At 51.6% G+C, this 21614-nt stretch overlaps 1 protein-coding gene across 2 annotated transcripts; it reads left to right on the top strand.

Annotated features, from left to right (window-relative positions):
* The first annotated feature begins 15592 nt into the window (after positions 1 to 15592).
* LOC120712402 (uncharacterized protein At1g66480-like) lies at positions 15593 to 19557 on the top strand. Of its 2 annotated transcripts, none has more exons than XM_039998176.1 (2): positions 15593 to 16329; positions 16367 to 16500. In XM_039998176.1, exons 1-2 carry the CDS (start codon positions 15888 to 15890, stop codon positions 16471 to 16473), a joined length of 549 nt encoding a protein of 182 aa, XP_039854110.1. In that variant the 5' UTR covers positions 15593 to 15887; the 3' UTR covers positions 16474 to 16500. The 2 variants fall into 2 exon arrangements, with proteins under 2 accessions (XP_039854110.1, XP_039854109.1); XM_039998175.1 differs by adding an exon at positions 19169 to 19557 and having other exon boundaries at positions 15606 to 16520.
* Positions 19558 to 21614: the final 2057 nt, after the last annotated feature.

The following is a 21614-nucleotide window of genomic DNA, read 5'->3' as shown; positions in this document are numbered from 1 at the left end:
CGGATAGAGGTTCGTTGTGCCTTCGGGCTTGCTCTAGTGTTTTATTCGTCCATCCGAAGGGTGGGAGACCTGGGGGCACTAGAGTAGTGAGTTCATACATGAGCGTGGTGCTCGGGTATGCGGGATCCTTCGGATATGACCGTGCTCCATGGTGTGACTGGGGTAGACGGCAGGTGGTGACAGCCCTGTCCATCCGGCGTAATAGCGGTGTTAAGTTTAGCGTACTCCCCGACGTTCGGGTTCGGTGTAGGAGTTCATGCAAAGAGGTAACGGGGCTAGATGTACTCCGGTACGGGACCTTCTCCCCGCTATCCCATTTTCCTGGCACCTACAGTCCTAACCATGATCTAACATGACCCCAGCTTTGGATAGAAGCACTAGGACACCTAACCTAGCCTAAGCTCCAGCTGACTTGACGTAGGATAGAGTAGTTCATTGTTTTATAGTTTCTCTCCTTTATTCCTTCCTCTTGGAGTGTGGATGTGTGCTGTATCGCATTACCCTTACTTATTCTTTACTTGGACTTACCCCTGTTAGAGTATTGCCTATTGCTTGAGGCACAATGTCAAGGTTAATGTTGAGTACAATAACTTTGCCACTGCCGTCCTTTGGGACACAAATAAATGACGATACCCTTACTCTCTGGGTGAAATGCTACAACGGTATATCCGTGCGCTTGTGGATCCATCTGTAATCGTATTGATTATACCACAAGAGTGGCACCCCTTGGGTGTAGTTGCTAGGATGGGTTCGGCGCCCTCATTTCTAGTGATTGCACTAAGGACTACCAACAGGCATTTCTGGCGCTGTTGCTACGGATTAACCATTCCTAGTGATTGCGCTAAGAAATGTCAACATGGACTTATGCCAATATGGGATCCGCATAGGCCAGAGTGTATTTCCTTCAAGAGCTCTTGACCTTCAGCCGTTGTTATGCATCTGAGCCAGGGAGCTACTACTCCTGATTTGTAGAGCTCACCTTCTGACAGGGTATAACTTCTTGCTCTTTGAAACATTCTTTTTCTTTCTTTTTCATCCGCGGCTTCGAAGTGTTCCCGAAGGAATGCCATGATTGGTGATCGCCAATTTTCGCTTGCTATGGCATTGATTTGTTTTGCTTTTTCTGGTTTTGTGGAGGGATTCGTGATTTTTTTCATAGAACGCATCCAGAGGTAGTGGTTCTTTGGGTGCAGCAGCCTTTGCTAACTTGTCTACTTCATCGTTCTGACTTCTTGGAATGTGAATGGCTGTGAAGCCCTTGAAATATTTTTCCATGGCTCTTACTGCATCTAAGTACATTTTCATTTCTGGTTTCTTTGCTTCAGATTCTTTTTCTACGTGGTCAGTGATGACTTTCGAATCAGACTTGATTACAAAGTTTGGGTGACCCAATGCTTTCATCTTTCTAAGACCTAACAGCAGTGCCTCGTACTCTGTGGTGTTGTTTGTGCAGGGGTTTGGGTTGTTGAATTCCAGGCGTGCGGCGTTTCTTAGTTTGGCACCCGAAGGTGACTGAATGATTTCTGTGATGCCGACTCCTTCATTGCACCATGCGCCATCATAGTGTATTGTCCATGGCTCTACTGGTGCTTCTGCCTCGAAGGTTGGGGAGGTCCAATCCACAACAAAATCTGCCAGGACCTGGGATTTGATAGCTGTTCTTTTTTCAAAGTCGATGTAGTGTTCCGAAAGTTCTGAAGCCCATTTGCTTATTGCTACTGACGCTTCTCTGTTGTGGAAAAGGTCATGCAACGGTTGGTCTGTGATTGCCACACTCTTGTAACCATCAAAGTAGTGTCTCAATTTTCTTGATACCATGACAACAGCATAAGCAATTTTCTCTAACTCAGAATAGAATAATTTGGACCCAGATAATGCCTCTGAGGCGAAGTATACAGGTAATTGCTTTTGCCGACCTTCGACTATTCTTTCCACTACTAGGGCTGCACTGACTGCTGTTTGGGAGGCAGATGTGTAGAGTAAGAGGGTTTCTTCGGGGTTTGGCGAGGTCATCTTGGTCAAGTTTTCCAAGTAGTTTTTCAGTTCCGTGAATGCTTTCTGTTCTTCGCCCCACTCAAACTTGCTGGAGCTTCGAAGAGTTTTGAAGAATGGTAAGCTTCGATCTGCTAATCGAGGGATGAATATGTTCAATGATGCAATTCTGCCGGCTAACTTCTGCACGTCCCTTACAGACTGCGGTTCTTCCATGTTTCGGAGTGCTTTGACTTTATTTGGGTTCGCCTCTATGCCTTTTGTTGATACTAGGCATCCGAGGACTTTGCCCTTGTCTACTCCGAAGACACATTTTCCGTATTCAGACTAAGATTCGCCTTTCGAATGTTACCGAAAGTTTCGGCCAGGTCTGCCATATGGTTCTTTCTTTCTACACTTGTTACCACTATGTCATCGACATAGGCCAATACGTTTCTTGTGAGTTGAGGGCCCAGAACTGTTGAGGACATTCTTGAGAAAGACTGCTCGGCGTTCTTCAAACCTTCGGGCATTCTTACAAAGCAGTAAGTTCCGTAGGGGGTTGTGAAGCTTGTCTTTTCCTCGTCTTCCTTCTTCATCCAGATATGATGATATCCGGAGAAGCAATCTAGGAGTGACATTAGCTGGCTATTGGCTGCATCGTCGACAACTTTGTCAATTCTTGGTAGGGGGAAGTCATCCTTTGGACAAGCCTTGTTCAGGTTAGTGAAGTCTATGCACATTCTCCATTTGCCATTTTTCTTTTTTACTGGCACAGTGTTGCCCTGTCAAGTAGGATATTTCACTTCTCTTATGACTTTCGCATTGAGAAGCCTCTGGACTTCTACTTTTACTGTTGCGACTTTGTCATCGGACATCTTGCAAAGCTTCTGCTTTTTAGGCTTTATCTTCGAATCAATATCTAGCCAGTGTTCTATGATATCTCGGCTGACGCCGCGAAGGTCGCTTGCTGACCAAGTGAAGACATCTTTGTTTTTGTTTAAGAACTCCAAAAGTTCGTGTTCTTCCTCTGGTTCGAGAGCTGCACTGATTGTTACTTGCCTATATGGAAGGTGCTTGTCGAGTGGTACTTTCTTCACTTGACACTCTTGCTGGAACGTTTCTTCTTTGTCCCTCTTTGGCTCTTTGAGTGGCGGGGGTTTTTTGTCAGCTTCGACCAGATGAACATTCCTTTGTCCAGGAGCGACACCCCGTTCGATGTCTCTAGCCAATTGTTGGTTCCTCGAATAGTGATTACTCCTTTACTTGCAGGCATCTTCATGCACAAGTAGAGTTGGTGGATGATTGCCTCGAATTTGTTAATGAGGCCACGACCAAAGATTGCATTGTAGGGGTAGTTCATTTCTACAACGTCGAAGGTGACGTGCTCTGTCCTCAGGTTTGAGAGGTCCCCGAAGGATACAAGGAGAGTTATCTTTCCTAAGGCATTGACCCGTTTGCTTCCGAAGCCAATGAGCGGGACATCTGCTGGCTGTAGGAGGTTACGGTCTATGTTCATGCGATCAAAGGTGCTTGAGAAGATGATGTATGCGGAGCTTCCTGTATTGACCAGGATTTTTTTCGATGGCCCAGCCTTGTATGTTGGCGTCGATGACTAATGCGTTTGTGTGAGAAAAGCTGAGCAGGTCTACATCTTCTTCAGAGAAAGTTATCGGCATGTATTACCATTGGATTTTCTTGATGGGTCCGTCCACCAAGATGGAGTGGACCTGTCGGAACTAGTCTCTTCTTTGCCTTTTGTTCTCAAATTCTAGGGATGATCCCCCTGATATTGGCATTATCATGCCGAAGGTTGGGAGTGCTGCGGTTTGGGTATTTTGTGTAGTTTAGTTTTCTTGTTTGAGTGGGGGGCCTGGCGGAGGTGGTGGCAGCTCTTCTGGGGTTTGCTTGGGTTGTGGGCGGGGGAAGCAGCCTTGGGTGGTTTTGTTGTGGAGGTTGCCAGTTGATTGGGTAAGGGTTGTAGCCGAAGGTTGGCATGGGCTGAAAAAGAGGGTTAAATGTTGGTTGTGGAGTTTGGAATTGTTGTGCTTGCTGAGTGGGCCAGCTAGTGTGCCCCACGAGTTTGGCTTTCTTTTCAGCCTCCATTCTCTCAAGCGTCTTTTTCTTCTCAAGACACTGATTGGTCCTATGGCCAGCATCTACCCTATGGAAATGGCAGTATAGTTTTTGCAGACCTTCCAGAGGTCCGCGGCCTCGGCCTCGGCCTCTCCCTTTTCCGCGGCCCCTGTTCGACCTGCTTCTTTGGTTGTGCTCTTTGGAGTTGTTGTTATCTTGCTCCTTCGAAGGTTGTGTGGGTGGTGGAATTATGTAAGGATCGAACTCTTCTTGCTGATCCGTGTCTTGCGAAGGTTCCACAGGAAGTATGTATTGGTGTTGGTTTGTGTTGACTTGGTTGCTTTGCTGCCAATTCTGTTGTTGCCCCATTAGCTTTCTTTGTTCCACTCCTCGTTTGTGATCCGCCTCAGACTTTGCGTATTTTTCTACCTCCGCGTATAATTCTGACAGACTTCTTAGTGGTTCTCTATCAAGGTGAGATGCCAATTGGCTTGGGACAAGACCTTCGATGAATTTTTCTATTGCGTCTTTTTCAGAGAAGTTTGGAGTCTGTGCTTTTTTCTGCATAAATCTCCAAAGATACTCAGGTAGTGGTTCTCTATCCATTTGTATGCAGCTAAATTGCTGCAAGGAGTTGATGGTTAACCTTTTGAAAACTTGAAAGTCTTATTTGAGTCTTTCTTTGAGTTGCACCCAGCTTTGAATTGAGAGAGGCTGGATGTATGAGTACCAGTTTGCAACTGGGCCTTCGCACGCCATGACGAAGGACTTTGCCATGATGGGATCATCTCCGCCAACTGAGGCAATTGTAGCTTTGTATGTCATTATGAACTGTGCGGGATCGACTGATCCATCATACTTTGGCAGTTGGATTGGTTTGTAGCTGTATGGCCAGGATGTGCGCTGCAAGGCGATTGACAGGATGTATGACAAGGAGTGTTTGGTTGGAAGTGGTGATCTTGATGGGTGTGATTTGTCTAGCGAAGGTCTTGACCTTCGTGGTGTCTGGATGTTCCAGTTGCTGCGTGTGTGTTTTGTGACTCTTGTACTTGCCCAACTTCTTCCTGCATTTTCTGGATTTTTGCTCGTATTTTTGCGACTCTGCGTTTGGCTTCGGCTAATTTCTGGGCTTGTTCAGCTGCTCTCTTCTTGGTTGCAAGTTGATTGGCCGGATGAGCTTTCTTCATTTCTAGTGCTCGGAGATCAAGATTGAGTTCATCGTGCAAGTTTTGCTCAGACTGGTCAACTTCGTGCTGGGAGAGGTTGTTATGTGTTTCAGCTTCAGCTGTTGCTGCTGCTTCTTTTGTGCTTGTGACATAGCCTTTTTGTTTGTTATTGTTGCTTTTTTGCTTGGAGAGCGCGCTGCGCTTGTGCGCGCTTCTCCTGCTCAGCCAGTTGTTCGGGAGTTGGTTCGGTTGGTGGGGATTGTCCGATGGGGACATCATGAAGCTTGAGATCTTCGGCGTCTGAAGTGGCCGGGTTGGTGGTTTTCCTCTTTGGTGAGGCCATCGTAGGATGGTTTTCGAGCTAAGAACACGGGTGGGCGCGTCTGTTGGGATCTAGAGCTTGATCGCCAGAAAAAGAATGAAGGACGAAAGTTCAGAACAACGAAGGACATAATGAAATTGTTTGTATAATCGTAACTGCACAATAATTCTCAAGGTGTTCAACCCCGTACAATGATGGGTGGGAGGGGGTATTTATACCCCAACCTTATTACAACATATCAAGAATGCCCCTCCGTTTTTCCCGGAGGTCAATAGATTACATCAGGGGTATTCGGTAATTTCCCTAGGTAGGACAATTCAACCTGTATACTCCTACCCGGATCACATGTTTCATGACACTTGGCAACCTTCGGTGGGAATCTTCGGCAGGCCTTGTGAGGCATGGCATTTGTCGCTCCCTGCTTCTGAGCTGCCCGCCACATCCGAAGGTTCTTGACATCACCTTCGGGAACATGGCTTTGATCCGTTCCCCGAACCTTCGGTCTCTAGGATTGATCATCGTCCCTATTTTTGCCAAAGAAAAGTGAAAGGTGATCCTGATGGTTAGTGGGTATCACAACCTTCGGCAGACCTTCGGGTCTCTCCACCTTCGCGAGGGGGCGATCCTCAACAAAAAGCTTAACTGATGGTAAAAGATGATCAATTCATCTATACTTCAACGTCGCCCCCTCTCTTTTCTCTCTCCCTGCGACACTTGGATGGCAGCTCATCTCTTGCACCAACGTGTCCTGTCTCATTCCTCCTGCCTTGCCTCGCTGCTCCTCGCGTCCCGGCATCCTCCCCCCCCCCTTATCTCATATTGTCGCCTCCACCGAGTGCATTTCACCGAATGTCTATCCTCAGGAAAGTTTATCCAAACGTATGTTTTTTTATAAGAATTCTGAGAGTACTATTAAGACTAGTCTTGGTGGGAAGTGTTATCGCACAGTTATCAAAATTGAGAATTTAATAGTTGAACCGGAGAAGTGTCATGGTGAATTGGTGATGACACTCCTTCTCTCATCCTATAAAACTTCCCTCATAAATAGCTCTGTCACATCAGCAATGGCATTATATTTAATACTCATGATACTCCTATAGCACTTCCATTAAGATACTCGGTGTCCATAAAAGGTTGAAGCTAGGGAGCTTCATATATTCTGGTACACAAGGCACTCCTCAAGCATGCTACTCATCCTCTCTCCACGTGCATGTGAGTTTCAAGTAAGTGCAACTTTTTTTGTTGAATTGAGGATAATTCTGGCCTCATCATTCCCCAGTCTGAATGAAGGCAGTGATTTAAATTAAAGTTCACGGACTCCGCCTATGTTGACAGGAAGACTCTCTCTCTCTCCTGAGTCGTCTCAGCATAGCCGGTCCCAAGCCCGGGTAAAGGAGGAGGGTTGCGTTAGGTTTTGGCAAACCGGAATAAAAAATAGCCACTCTAATGGATTTGAAACCCATAAGAAACTCATTGGGGCGTAACCCTCTTAGCGACGCGCTACATCGGAACCTAGGTGTGGTGATAAATGGGCAAGGGCCGGGTCGCCATCCCCCCAATGGCGCGTCATATCGTGACCTGGGTACGATGATAAGTGAGCACGGGTCGGTCGTCGCAACCTCAGTGGCGCGCTACATCTACGCCCGGGTGTAGTGAAAAATGAGCAAGGGTCATCGCACTTCCCTCGACGGGTGCGAAGGGTAAGGAAGTTAGCCGAGCCAACTAGAATTCATATAGGTAGCTGGAACGTAGGGTCCCTAACGGGTAAGTTACGAGAGCTAACGGGTAAGTTACGAGAGCTAGTTGATGCAGCAATTAGGAGGCATGTAAATATTCTATGCGTTCAGGAAACTAAATGGAAGGGCTAGAAGGCGAAGGAGGTTGAAGATACTGGCTTCAAGCTTTGGTACACAGGGGCAAAACCAGGTAGGAATGGTGTAGGTATCTTGATTGATAGGAGCCTTAAGGATGGAGTCGTAGAGGTTAGGAGGCAAGGCGACCGGATTATTCTAATCCGGATGGTAGTTGGAGATTCGGCTTTGAATGTGATCAGTGCCTATGCCCCTCAGGTAGGCCTTAGTGAGAGCACCAAGATGCAGTTCTGGGAAGATCTAGATAGCATGGTTAGTACCGTGCCTTCCAGCGAGAAACTCTTCATAGGAGGAGATCTCAATGGCCATGTGGGTGCGACTAATGTAGGGTTCGAGCGAGTGCACGGGGGTTTTGGGTATGGTAGCAGGAGTCAAGAGGGGGATGATGTGTTGAACTTCGCATTGGCCTATGACTTGTTGATAGCGAATACCATTTTCAAGAAGAGGGAATCCCATCTTGTGACGTTTCGTAGTAGACAACACTCGAGCCTGATCGACTTTATCCTTGCGAGGAGGGAGGATAGACGTGATTGCTTAGATTGTAAGGTGATACCTGGGGAGTGTGTTGTCCCTCAACACAATCTTGCGGTGGCGGACTTTCGTCTTCGGGTACGTGTCCACCGGGATAAATGTGCCAAGATTGTGAGAACAAAGTGGTGGAAGCTTAGAGGGGAAGCGGCACAAGCGTTTAAGGAGATGATGCTAGGTGAGGGGCCTTGGGAAGAAGGAGAAGATGCAGATGACATGTGGCTAAAGATGGCAACATGTGTTCGGAAGGTGGCCTCAGAGGTGTTTGGCGTGAGTAGGGAAGGCAAACAGGAGGGGAAAGATACTTGGTAGTGGAACGACGAGGTGCAAAGAGCTATTAAGGAGAAGGAGTGTTTCAAGCGCCTCCACCTTGACAAGAGTGCAGCCAACATCGAGGGCTATAAATTAGCGAAGAGGGTTGCAAAGCGAGCTGTGTGTGTAGCAAAGGGTAAGGCGTATGATGACCTGTATCAGCGGCTAGGCATGAAAGAAGGGGAGAAGGACATTTATAGAATGGCTAGGATCCACGAGCGGAAGACAAGGGACATCAACCAAATCAAATGCATCAAGGATGGGACAGATCGACTGCTAGTGAAGGATGAGGAGATAAGGGATAGGTGGAAAGAGTACTCCGACAAGTTGTTTAATGGGGACAGTAAGGGCCCTACCCTTGAGTTAGATGACTCTTTTGACGATACCAACAGACGCTTTGTGAGGAGAATTCAGGAGGTAGAGATCGGGGAGGCTTTGAAGAGGATGAAGGGAGGTAAAGCGATGGGCCCTGATAGTATCCCCATTGAGGTGTGGAGATGCCTAGGTGACAGAGCAATAGTATGGTTGACTAAGTTTTTTAACCTCATTTTTCGGTCAAACAAGATGCCGAAAGAATGGAGGAGAAGTATATTAGTACCTATCTTCAAAAACAAGGGCGATGTTCAAAGTTGTACTAATTACCGTGGGATTAAGCTGATGAGCCATACGATGAAACTCTGGGAGAGGGTTATCGAGCATCACCTAAGAAGAGTGACAAGTGTGACCCAAAACCAGTTTGTGTTCATGCCTGGAAGGTCAACCATGGAGGCGATTTTCTTAATACGACAATTGATGGAGAGATATAGGGAGCAGAAGAAGGACTTGCACATGGTCTTTATTGACCTCGAGAAGGCATATGACAAAGTACCGAGAAATGTCATGTGGTGGGCCTTGGAGAAGCACAAAGTCCCAACTAAGTATATTACCCTCATCAAGGACATGTACAAGGATGCGACGACGTTTGTCTGGACATGTGATGGCGACACCACTGACTTTTCTATTAACATAGGCCTACACCAGGGGTCAGCTTTGAGCCCTTATTTATTTGCTTTCGTACTGGATGAGGTCACAAGGGATATACAAGATGAGATCCCTTGGTGTATGCTCTTTGCTGATGATGTGATGCTAGTTGACGAGAGTAGGGCAGGGCTTAATAGGAAGTTAGAGCTGTGGAGACGCACGTTAGAGTCGAAAGGGTTTAGACTTAGTAGGACCAAGACCGAGTACATGATGTGTGATTTCAGCGCGACTAGGCATGAGGGTGGAGATGTTAGTCTAGATGGGCAAGTGGTGGCCCAGAAGGATACTTTTTGGTATTTAGGATCGGTGCTACAAAAAGATGGCGACATTGATGAAGATGTTAAGCATAGAATTTCAGCTGGCTGGTTGAAATGGCGTCAAGCTTCTGGCATCATTTGTGACAAAAGGATGCCACAAAAGCTAAAAGGCAAGTTCTATAGGACAGCAATTTGCCCGGCAATGTTATACGGTGCTGAATGTTGGCCTACAAAGAGACGACATGTCCAGCAACTGAGTGTAGCATAGATGCGGATGTTGCGGTGGTTTTGCGGGCACACAAGGAGGGATAGAGTCCGAAACGAAGCTATTCGGGATAGGGTCGGGGTGGCACCAATTGAGGAGAAACTTACCCAACATCGCCTGAGATGATTTGGACATGTCCAACGGAGGCCTCCTGAGGCGCCGGTGCGTAGTGGGGTTCTTGAGTGGGTCGATAATGTAAAGAGAGGTAGAGGTAGACCTAAACTGACTTGGGATGAGTCGGTTAAGAGAGACCTTAAGGATTGGAATATCTCTAAAGAGATAGTTTTGTATAGGAGCGCTTGGAGACTAGCTATCAATGTGCCTGAACCATGACCTTTATTTCATTTGGGTTTCATCTCTAGTCTACTCCAACTTGCTTGGGAAAAAAGACTATATTGTTGTTGTTGTGGACACGCGTGTGCTTTCACGATGCCGATCACTTTCTTTTGCTTGCTCTATAATTCCAGCCCCCAATTAAAACAGGGGCAAAGTCAACTCCTGGAAATGGACCATCATTCAAAATCCAACTAATGATATCCATTAATATCCAATCGAAGCTGAGTTTAACATCCAATCCAATCCTTGTAGATAGTTCTCACCATTCAATCCTGTCTAATCCAACTACACATACATAATTATCCATCCAATCAATCCAATTCATAAAGGAGGAGAAGGACTCGACCGGCCTCCAGTTGAGATGTCGTCGAGGATCCAGAAAATATTTCCCAGGTGATCAGTCAACCAGCAATGCCATTCTGACAGGTTAGACACTTAGGCCCGGCGATGAAAGCAATAAGCTCCTCTACGAACAAATCTTAGACCCTGCGTGACTTGTATTGCAGCGCCGCCGTCGTTCGAGAAGAGCACGCTTGAGACGAGCCGCCATTTCATGGCCTCCTTGATGTCCACTCCATGCCGGCATGGCCGCGGAGCACTCGCACCTTCCGCTCTGCCACAAGGCTGCGCGGAGAAGACGATGCGACGCCATGACGACGCACGGGTTCTTCGAGAGTGGGTCGGAGCTAGGCAACCGAGCGCGCTCTTCGAGTTGGGGGACGCCGTGCAGTGAGGCACTAGTAGTACCTAGTACGTGCGTGGAGGAGGTTGCCGATGAGCAGCTTGGGGCTCTATGGCCAGAGCGAAGCTCCCGCAGCCAGTGTTCGTCCATCTGCAGTCCAATAAGATTTGGATTATCCTGTATTTTTTATCCAACAGAAACCAATTCTATTGGGTCTAAAATAACTAGATATTCATATCCAACTAAATCCAAATCCAATAAAATTCCAGTACCAAAATCCAATTGAATTTGGATTTGGTCCAATCCATTCGGAGGAGTAGGCAAAGATTATATGGTTGCACGATGATGGCGACGGCAACACACATCCGGATCCGATCAGCATGCATGTGACTGGCCGGTCCACTAGCTACCTGCCGCCATATAAATTCCGGTCCGGTCAATTTCTTCACAAAGGTAAAGTTGGTTCTAGCTCGGGCCATTTAGCATGATAAACATGGCGTTTATTTCTAATAGTAAAATAAGCAGATAATTAACGACAAGGTAGGACGTACGTACTAAACGATGTTATGCGCATTTTTTTTTAACTTGTGCAGGCTAAAGCTGAACTGCGACGCTTTTGTTTTACAGAGTTTTTTAAAAAAAAAGTTCAAAGCAGGCATAGTCACGGGAGCTCTGAAACTGTAGTGATTGGATCATTGGATCAATACTGCTCAAATTGGGAGTGACCAGTGAGTCATCACGACTCACGCCACGCCGACGGCGCCGCCGGCGGCCACCACCGTGCTACACGACACAGCCAGAAAATTGGCTATTTGTACCAGTCATAGGGCTTTGTTTGTACCGGTTGAAGCAACAGGTACCAGCTGGCCGGTACTAAATGCAGGATATTTTAGTACCGCTCGCAACAACCGGTACTAAATCCATCACCCAAAGAAGAAAAAATACATACAATTGTGAGGATTCGAACTCACAACATCAGGCCTCGCATGTAACTTCTTTTGCCATCCCACCAATGCATCACATGTGGCTATGTGCGAGATGTTTTCCTTTTAAATAAGCCATGGAGGCCTATTTAGTACCGGGCCAAGACGTCGACCGGTACTAAATGTTACCCTTTAGTACCGGTCGGTGTTATTGACCGGTACTAAATGGCCTCGCCAATTTAGTACCGGGCCAAAACACCGACCGGTACTAAATGATGACTTTTAGTACTGGCTGGTGTTATGGTCCGGTACTAAATGGCATCAGGAGGCGTCAAAATTTAGAACCGGTACTAAATACACCCTCGAAATCATTTAGTACCGGTCTTAAATGCGACCGGTACTAATAGTCATGGACGAATGACTAGTTTTCTTGTAGTGCGAGTTGCAGAAAAAGTCCCGTGGATGCTGACTGCTGCACTGCCGCTTGATCAACCAACAAGACCCAAGAACAAGAACTCGATCATGCGCGAAATCTTATAATTCCTGCGAAAAAAAATCCTGATATTTTGGAAGCAGGGCCGCCCTAGCTAAAGCAAAATTAAAGGCGCCATGCATGCGCGCATGTGGAATCTAGATCGAACCGCGTAGAAAGATGAAACTTGAAAGCGAGACGCGAGAGACAGTTGATGTTACTGGTGAATCTGGTGGATCAAATGCAAAGGTGGGCGGCGGCCCGGCCTCGAGTACGTAGGGCGGCGGCCAACAGGTGGTTCCACCGGTTGGTTCCACCTGTGCGGTGTGCAGGCCTGCAGGGAGCATTCTGCCTTGGACGCGAGAAGGACACGTACGGGCAACGCGAACGTATCGCATCGGGGCCGCGATCTTCTTTTTTTTAGACCCCCTAGAACTACACTATTAGATAACTAAATAAACTATTAGTGCTTGCTTGTTTAGATTATAAACTAAAATTTAGTCAAGACACGTATAAAGATATATATAGAAATATTAATTTTGCTCTTGGATTTTGCTGCTGCCATGTCTGGTGCAAAATTAATAGTTTATAAGTGTCTTAACTATGGTGCTCTGGTGCTGCAGCAGCCATTTGAACTTCCTATGGCCGAAGCTGCTGTGTGCTGCGTCGATGAAGCTTGCTCATCCTCGGCGACGAGGAGCTTTTCCTCCACATTTGTGCCTGATGATGTTTTCGGGGCTTCTGCGGAATCTGTGCCCGCCGTTGCCGTGACCTGTTCCGCATCTGCAATGGCCGACGGCCGACGCGCTCTCTGTCAGATCAGCGACCGGCGAGCCAGCATGGCCCCTCATTCCTACGCTCTTCGCTCCTCTACCAGGCGGTAGCTAGCGGAACCCTAGCCTAGCAGTAGCACAGCAGTAGAAGGTAGATGGTAGATGAGAGGTCGAGAAAGGAAAGAGCAGGTGTCCGGAGGTTGGCCTGAGGCGGACTTAGGATCTTTGTCGAGCTTGCGCCAACTCCACCTGATTTATGTACTGAGTTGGACCGTAGAATGTTATTAATCGGACTGGCAATAGCCCATGATATTATTTCGCCGGGCCTTGAGCCCGGCCCTGGGGTTGGGGGCGTCGAGGTCACGCCAATTTGCGGAGGGGACTGGTGGCACGAGGAAGCAGGCCAAACAGTCCGGCTCGAGGCCTACTTCTCTTGTTTGGGCTCAAACAAATTCAATCTGAATCAATTATATGTATGCTTATATGTATATACATATTCTTATTAAAATATTAGGTATACATCTGTACACTCACACAGCTATTTCCGCAAATGTTAAGAGTCGCTCGTGTGACTGGCAGTCAAAAGAGACCCAATAACTATCTTCTGTTTTGGAATAATTTTTCCCCAGCAAATTTCTTGTGTTGCTCGAATAATTAAAAAATTATTCTGGAACAAGAAAATTTTGTTCTGGAACAAATTTGACTGGATTAGACATGTACACCAATTTGTTGGACTAGTTTAGACCCAACATATAAAATCTGGAGTAGCCGAGTTTAGTGATAAGTCTGCTGGCAGCGCCCGCTGTTCCGCCCCTGATCGGCGGCGGCAGGGCCGCTGGGCCAGACGTAGGCCCTATTTGTTTCCGCGGCTCACAATCGCGCGAAAACGCATCGCGAACACGGCTCTGCGCTCGCTTTTTGGAATCGCGAGTAGGTAGTTCATTTCTTCCAACTCCATGCCGCGGGCGACTGGCCGTCACGTTTGCGTCGCAGGGTGTTTGGCGGAATTATTCTGCTTATCCTGCTCAAAGTCCATCGCAAATGCGGAAAACGCGGTTCCAAAGAGGGCCGTAGTCGGCTGCGGCGGCAGCAGCAGCAGTCCGCGCATCGTCTGGCGCTCTAGTTCATTGGCACTTTACCATCCTCTTGTAAGAGATCAGGGTTCAGTAATAACTAGGTGGAGATAATGGAGGTGCGTTTTTGCCTCAATTGAATTGACTTTGTGTGGAAGTAAAAAAATCGAAGCTGCATCAACCAGGCACACCGTCCTCCAGATCTCGGCGCGGCATGGACGATTCCAGGCCAGGAACACCAAAGCTCTCGAACCATCGTGATGCTGGACTGGACCGTCCAAAATCTTCACCGCCGAGAGTAGCGCGGGGGGCCGCGCCGAAGGAGGAAGCGGCCCACACGCCGCGATATGGGCCTTCTCCCCGCTGCACGCAAAAAAGCCTGGCCCGCGAGCGCTGGGCTCGGCGGAGGGAGGCCGCCGTGGCCCGTCGACGTTTCTGTTTCCCCCCGCGCGGCCGCGCGGGGCGTACGAAGAGGGCCGGCGCGTGCCCGAGCGTCAGGCCGGCATCCGGCACGCGCACGTCGGCACGTGGCTCCTGCAGCACCACGGAGACGGAGCTGAGGTGACGTGGCCAGCCTACCGTTTCAGATCAGATCGGCATCGTCGTCGTCGTCGTAAGTTAATCGGTCGGAGCACCGGTCCAACCGGACGGGCACGCGCCTCGCCGGCGTCGGGCTCGCCTGGCCGTGCCACGGCAGCCGGCAGGCAGGCACGCAGGAGGAAGAGCTAGCAGAGGCAGCTCCTACCAGCAAGCCGCCCTGCCGGTCGGTCCGCTAGCCACGGCCGTGCCAAGCCACGCAGGCGCACGACACGACTCCCCGCCGCACGAGACGAACAAGGCCGCCGCCGGCCGTGTCCCATCCCAAGCGCGCGACGCCGACGATCGAGGCTGCTGCTGCTGCTGCAGTTGTTGGACAGACAGGACAAGCGGGGCGCGCCCGTGCTGTCGCGTACAGGTGGCGCGGCGGCGGCCGTACCGCACCCGGGGCGCAGGATCGAAGAGCCGCTCGGGCCGTGGGAAGCTGCCTGCGCTGCTTCCTCCCTGAGCTCCCTCGCCTCCGCCACTCACGGGCGGGATGCCGCTAGCCCTCCGTGATTGGTTGGAGGGCCAGCCCGGCCCGGGGCCGCCGTGTCCGCATCGATCCAGCTCCTCCGCGCCCGTCACCGCTCGCGCGCTGCTGCATATGCCCGCCCGGTGACAGAACCAATCGCCGGCCGATATCATCTCATCTCATCTCCTCCAACGACCTGAAGAGGACAAGACACCGTCGTAGCACACCGCCCGGATCGCGGGTGTCAGCCGTGCGTCGGCGTGACGGGTCTACAAGGGCATTGCTAGTGCTACCTAGCTGCTCCACCTCACCGCCACCACGCGCGTCGCAGCACATGGCGGATCGGTAGGATTGGCCCCTCCGGTTCCGATCCGCACATGGGCCTCGCCAAGCTTTTCTCCCGGGGGGGGGGGGGGGGGGGGGCACTGTTGCCGCTTGGTTCGCCCCACATCCGTCGGCACAAGCACCACACGACACGACGGCGGCTAGCTAGTTAAGCCAGCTTGGGTTAATCAGCAGTTCAGCACATACACCCAGCGATTAATCAAGTGGTTAGTACTAGTAGTATAAGATTTGACTCGCGCCAACACATGGCCGGTGGCCACGCCGCGCGCGCCCTTTATATCCCAGCTCCGATCCAACCTCCTCGCTCGATCCTCCTCCTGACCTCACCGTCGCCAACGAATCTCGCTCGCCGCCGACCGACCGGCTTCGTTCGTGCACGCGCGGACATTAATTAGTACCTACCCTGGTGGCACCTCGATCGAGGAAGGGAGCGCGGCCGCGCGCATGGGCAACTCCATCGGCGGGAGGCGGCGGCGGGCGCGGGTGATGACGGTGGACGGCGCCACGTACAAGTACCGACCGCCGGCCGCGGCCGGGGACGCGCTGCGCGACCATCCGGGCCACCGCCTGCTGGACGCGGAGGAGGTGCGCCGCTTCGGCGTGCGCGCGCGCCCGCTCGACCCGGACGCGCCGCTCAAGCCCGGCCGGCTCTACTTCCTCGTCGAGCTCCCGCGGCTGCGCCGCCGCCCGCCGCAGCGGTCGTGGTCGGGCGCGCTCAGCTACGGCGCCGGGGAGCGGCTCGAGAGCCTCATGCTGGCGCGGCGGTCGGCGTCGGACGTGGCGGCGTCGGCGCTGCTGCTGGCGTCCGTGGAGGCTGCCGGGGACGGCGGCGCCGTGCGGCTCCGGGTGCGCCTCCCCAAGGCCGACGTCCAGCGCCTCGTCGAGGGCAGCCGCGACGCCGCCAAGGCCGCCGAGCGGATCATGCAGCTCTGCGTCGAGCGGGACCAGCAGCGCCTGCACCGCTCCGCCCCCGGCACGCCCCTCGCCGTGCCGGTGGCCGCCGCCGCCGCCATGCCGGCGCCGGCGATAATCACGCGCAAGGACAGCAGCAAGCCCGTCGCCGCCGGCAAGAAAGAGGTGCGCCGCCTTCACCTTGCACTCGATCTCAAGCTCGCTACTATACCTGTAGACGTAGAGCATCGTCACAAGAAAAGCAACATTACTGGTCGGTACAACCAACTTGATAGCTTCAATTATAGTTATAGAAATTATATATGTCGGGCGGCGTACCCCATCGCATAACTTGGAAGAACATGGGAATGAACATGCGATGGAGCTGTGTCGTAGCGGCACCATCCAAGTCCAACAACAGGGTACTGAAAGCCCCAAGACAAACGCAATCAATGGAAAGCTAGCAGGATGATCAGCTGGCTATCGCTAGCGTCTCATGCTAATCAGTTCTCTGCATATGCTTAGCTTGTCCTCTAGTGAAAACAATGCAATTTCTGTGCCACGCGTCCCTCCGGGAGAAGTACAGTAGGAGAAGCCAAGAACGGTTGGGGCAATGGGCGATGGATCATACATCGGTGTGGCTGCGGCCATGTGAATGTGATGACGGGGACGGGGGACAGGTAGCATGGGGCGGTCGTCTACTGCCACCAGTTGGGTAGGAGCGCGGGCGTGGAGCCGAAGGTCAAATTAGCCATGGTTCGAAGCAAGTACAGTACTGTACTCATGTTCTACTGACGACGACTACTATATGCGATGCCGCTGGCCATGTGGTTAGATTCTGATCTGACACCATTATTACGTTAACTAACTTGTAAAACTAAGCCGGCACACACCGACGAGGGTTTATTAAGTAGTTGCGACCGCGCGCGGACGGACTGCTCGGCCCGACCTCATCTTCGATCATCCATTGACATGCATGGAGCTGAGATCGCTTGTAGATTATGTTAGATTATTGATTGGCATGGATTAGTTACTAGTTTCGTCTCGAGTTAGCACCTGATTAGTTAGGTGTTCGGTCGGGGTGGAGGTCTCGTGCCACGTTGGCATCAGCCATGCCATGACGCCCGACACGTTCACTCGTCGAACAAACAACGCATCTCGTTAAGAAGTACACTTTGTCAAAATTAAAATATTATTCTATAACGATAGAGTAACTCTAGCATACCCTCTTTACCTTATTAACGGTACAGAATAAGGCGGTGCCTAGCTGCCTGGCCCGAACGAAATCAATCCGGCCGGCCTGCCATCGTTGGTTAGGCCGGCTGGCCGGCGGTGGTGTGGTGGTGCCCGTTACCATTCGATCTTAAGACTGTCTCCAACAATCTAACCCAAAATGGAGACCCATTCGATGGTTTTAGGTGGCGCACAGTATAGGGTCACAGACCCAAAAACATATCTTCTCCAACAGAGCAGATACAACCTTCTCATCCCCACCGGCGGCTGCCCTCCTCCGCTGGCTGCTCCCCGCTGCGGCTGCCCCCGGCCGCCGGCTGCTCCGGGCCCTAGCGGAGAGCTGCTGCTGCTCCGGCGGCTGCGCGAGCATAGCTCGGCCGAGGGCGGGCACGGCCCCTCGCGGCCTCGCCTCCCACCCCCTCCGCCCCGCTCCCCCCGCGCGCGCCATGGCCTCCTTCACCTGCTCCCAGGTCGGCGCGGCGGCCACGGGCGGCGCCTCGCCCTTCCTCTTCTCCCGGCGGGGCAGCAGCGGCGGTGCGGATGCGCGCGCCCGCCCGCGGGGCCCGCGGGGGCGCCGCGCTGTGGGTCACCTGCGAGAACGTGGTGGGGATCGACCTCGGCACCACCAACTCCGCCGTCGCCGCCATGGAGGGCGGCAAGCCCACCGTCGTCACCAACGCCGAGGGCACGCGCACCAAGATGTCCGAGGTCGACGACGAGGCCAAGCAGGTCTCGTACGGCGTCGTCACCCGGCCAACGGCTGCTGCTCCTCGCCGACCCCCGCCCGCTGCTCCTCACCCGGCCGCGGCCCGCTGCGCTGCCTCCCCGTCGCGCTACCTTGCCACGGGGTTGCCGCGCCGGCCGCCTCATCTTGGACCCACCTCCGGCTGCTCCCCACCGCGCCGGCTCCCCCCGCTGTGGTCCCACCTTGCGTGCCGGCCGTGCCCCGCCGGTGCAGCGACGGGTGCCGGCGGCGGGATGGAGGTCGGGGTGCCGCGCTGGAGAGAGAAGGACGGAGGTGGTTTGCGTCGTGGAGAGAGAGAGACTCATTTTTGCGTCCCCCCTCGGCTGATACGCAAAATAGGTGGCCAGTTTGGGTCGTCCGTTGGAGTCCATTTTCAGTAGGCAAAAGTACTGTGGGTGACTCATTTTGGGTTTGGGTCACGGAATGGGTGAGCTGTTGGAGATAGTCTAACCCGGCCAGTACCGGCAGCCGGACAATCATCCGTGGGAAACTGGGGGCGTGCGTTCCCCTTTTGGCGGGAAAGAGACCACCTCGCCCGCCACCGACCGAGAAATAGCTTCTGCCCTTGGCTTTCACTTGAAGCAAAGCCACCTGAACCTGCTGCAGCCGCTCACAGTGTACTCTGTTAAAAGCTAGCAGACTCAACACCGCACAATTTTGCAACACCGGCAAACAAATAAAGCAAAGACCTTTTCGCTTTTCCTTCCTTTTTCAAAAGTTTCCGGATATAAAGCAAATAAAGTTAACCGTCACTACTGTAATACTGTTAACTGAATGGTTAGGCAAGAGAATCTTTTGTTCATTCGCTCTGAACTGACAGGTTCATCTCTGTTTTCATGATCTTGTGTGCTTTCAGAAACGGGCGAGGTTCATGACGGTGCCGGACGAGATCATCAGCTTCTGATCGACCGATCGATCGGAGGAGCTCGAACTGGAACCTGATCAGGCTTCCGGTGAAATTCATCTGTGTCTAAGGCTCTAAAGCCCCAGGATAGCCGGAGAAAGAATCAGCAATGCAAGGATGGGAGATAGCTGTGTGACATTGCCGGCCGGGAACACGAGAAGCGCTAGCTGCATGTGAATGCCTTCCTGTCTCCGGTCCCTGGCACTTGTGTTCTGCAGTAGCCGTAGCATTTTGGTGTGAATGTGTGTGGGGTGATGCAACTCATGCATGGTACATATTGTTGGACTGGTTGATGATTGATGAATGCCTAGTAGTGCGATCGAATCAAAACTTTTCCTCTCGTCTCGCTCCTTTTCCCAGTGCGCATCCGGCAACAGCTGCTTCTTCGCCCCAATGAAAAGCTAATGTCACTTTTTTTTTTCGTTTGCAAGGTTTGCTAGCTGTAGTAGTGACTTGACACAACAAAATGGCGCCATGCATGACAATTCGGATAACAAAAACAATTGTCTTGCAGTATTGTGATGTAATTTACTATAATACTAGTATTTTCTTGAGTAGGTTCTACGTTGCAAGGGTTTCTCATAAATGTCTCGCTTGCGTTTCCGCCTGTCAACCTCGAATTGAATTATCCGACAAGAAAGGAGCTGTGCGTCAATGTCGTGGACTCATTTTGCACTCCCAAATTTCTGCACGCCACCTACCCTTTTATTGCATTGTTTTTGTTTTGGAATGAATGAGCTCGCCCGCTAATAAAGAGATCTGTACGTGCTGGTAAACAAATCATATAGATAGTCTTGGGCATAAGTCCCTTCTCTGTTTCAGATGAGGTAGTTGCTGGTTGTTACTATAGTATAATCAGATCGATCAATGCAACCACCTTAGCCCTTTGCAGCATCACCCGATCGATTTTATTTGCAGACGATCTTCAGAGTATACAGGAACTTGATGTCTCCGCCGCCAAACCCCAAAACTTTTGGAGTTTAAGTGATAGCCATCATGTGTCTAACTCGATGGTGAGGGCCAAGCACTACGATGAAAAAAAAGTTTTAGGAGCGGATAAAAATGTATTTTTGGTGATGGGTGCGATATCTGTCTCTAGTTCTCGCAGCTACAAATACTGTTTGCAGGAGTGAATAATGTGACCACCCTAAAAATTTATTTCTAGGGGTGGGTTACCCCCTCGGGCGCCTCTGAAAATGCAATTTTAGGAGCGGGAGCGGGTGAGGTGGTGACCCGCCCCTCCAAATCCATTTCCACGGCCGGATCACTTCTCACCAACTCTAGAAACTGATTTTAAAAAACAAAAAATGCAAAAGAGCCCCGCGGTCGGCTTTCCAGCTTTACGGGTTTGGCGCAAACGGGTCCCGGATGATGAGCGAGGCCCTGCCCCAGGATGGTGTCGCAGGCTAGGCCCCGGCGGAGGATGACACAGGCTCGGAGCTCGGGCAGGCGGAAGGCGGATGCGGGGACAAAGCGCGCCCCGAGCTGGAGTTGTAGAGGAGGACGAGCAAGGGGTGGCACGCGGTGGAGCTCTAGGAGCCCCCAAGCTCCGCCGCCCCTCGCCTTGCCACGGCGTTTCCCTGAACACCTCGTGCACGATGGCCAGCACTGGCATAGGCACGGAGGCAGAGACTGCGGACATTATGCTTGCCGACCACCACGGCGACACAGACACATCGCTCGCCCACGCCCACAACCTCGTGCTCGCGCACATGGGTTCAGTGGCCACGTACCGCCTCCTCGGCGAGCTCCAATACGCTGACGCTGTGCGCACTGCCTGCGGCAAGGGCAACTCGGAAGACCACTTTGCCGCGACGGCGCCGCACCTCCACGTCGCCCTGGAAGTGCTCACTGCGTTGCACCATCTCACCCTAGACTGCATCGACATCGGCCCTCCCTTCAATTCCACCGCGGCCAGTGCGGGAAGCAGGGCAGCGGCTCGGTGACAGCAAGGCTGCAGATGGGGGCTGGCAGCGACGCGGCTCATGGCGGCCGGAGCCTGGGCGTAGATATGCGCGGCTTGCGGGGCCGTGGCGGCTGGTGGTGCAGCAAGTGTGCCGGCAGCGTGGCTCACGGTGGCCGATGCGGCCAGCAGGCATAGCGAGTAGGTCGGCGGGGGAAGAGAAGGTGGGTGGGAGACAAGGGAGGGGCGACACAATGATAGAGGAAGGGAGGGAATCCGAGGGAGAGAGAAGGACCAGGGGTAGAGAAGAAATCGGGTGATGTAGGGCTGCGGCGCACAATTGGAGGAGGGCGAAGGGGCACGGATCGATGATGTGTGATGGAACTCGCTAGAGTGTGTTCCTGATTTTTCGATGAAAGTGGGGGATAACTCGATTTATATTATTAGCCTTACTCTTAGAGGAGGGTTGGCTAAAAGAAGACCGCAAAAATAACT

The sequence above is a fragment of the Panicum virgatum genome, chromosome 6K (assembly GCF_016808335.1).
Source record: "Panicum virgatum strain AP13 chromosome 6K, P.virgatum_v5, whole genome shotgun sequence".
Classification (NCBI taxonomy): Eukaryota; Viridiplantae; Streptophyta; class Magnoliopsida; order Poales; family Poaceae; genus Panicum; species Panicum virgatum.
This window is presented reverse-complemented; position numbering and strand designations above follow the sequence as displayed.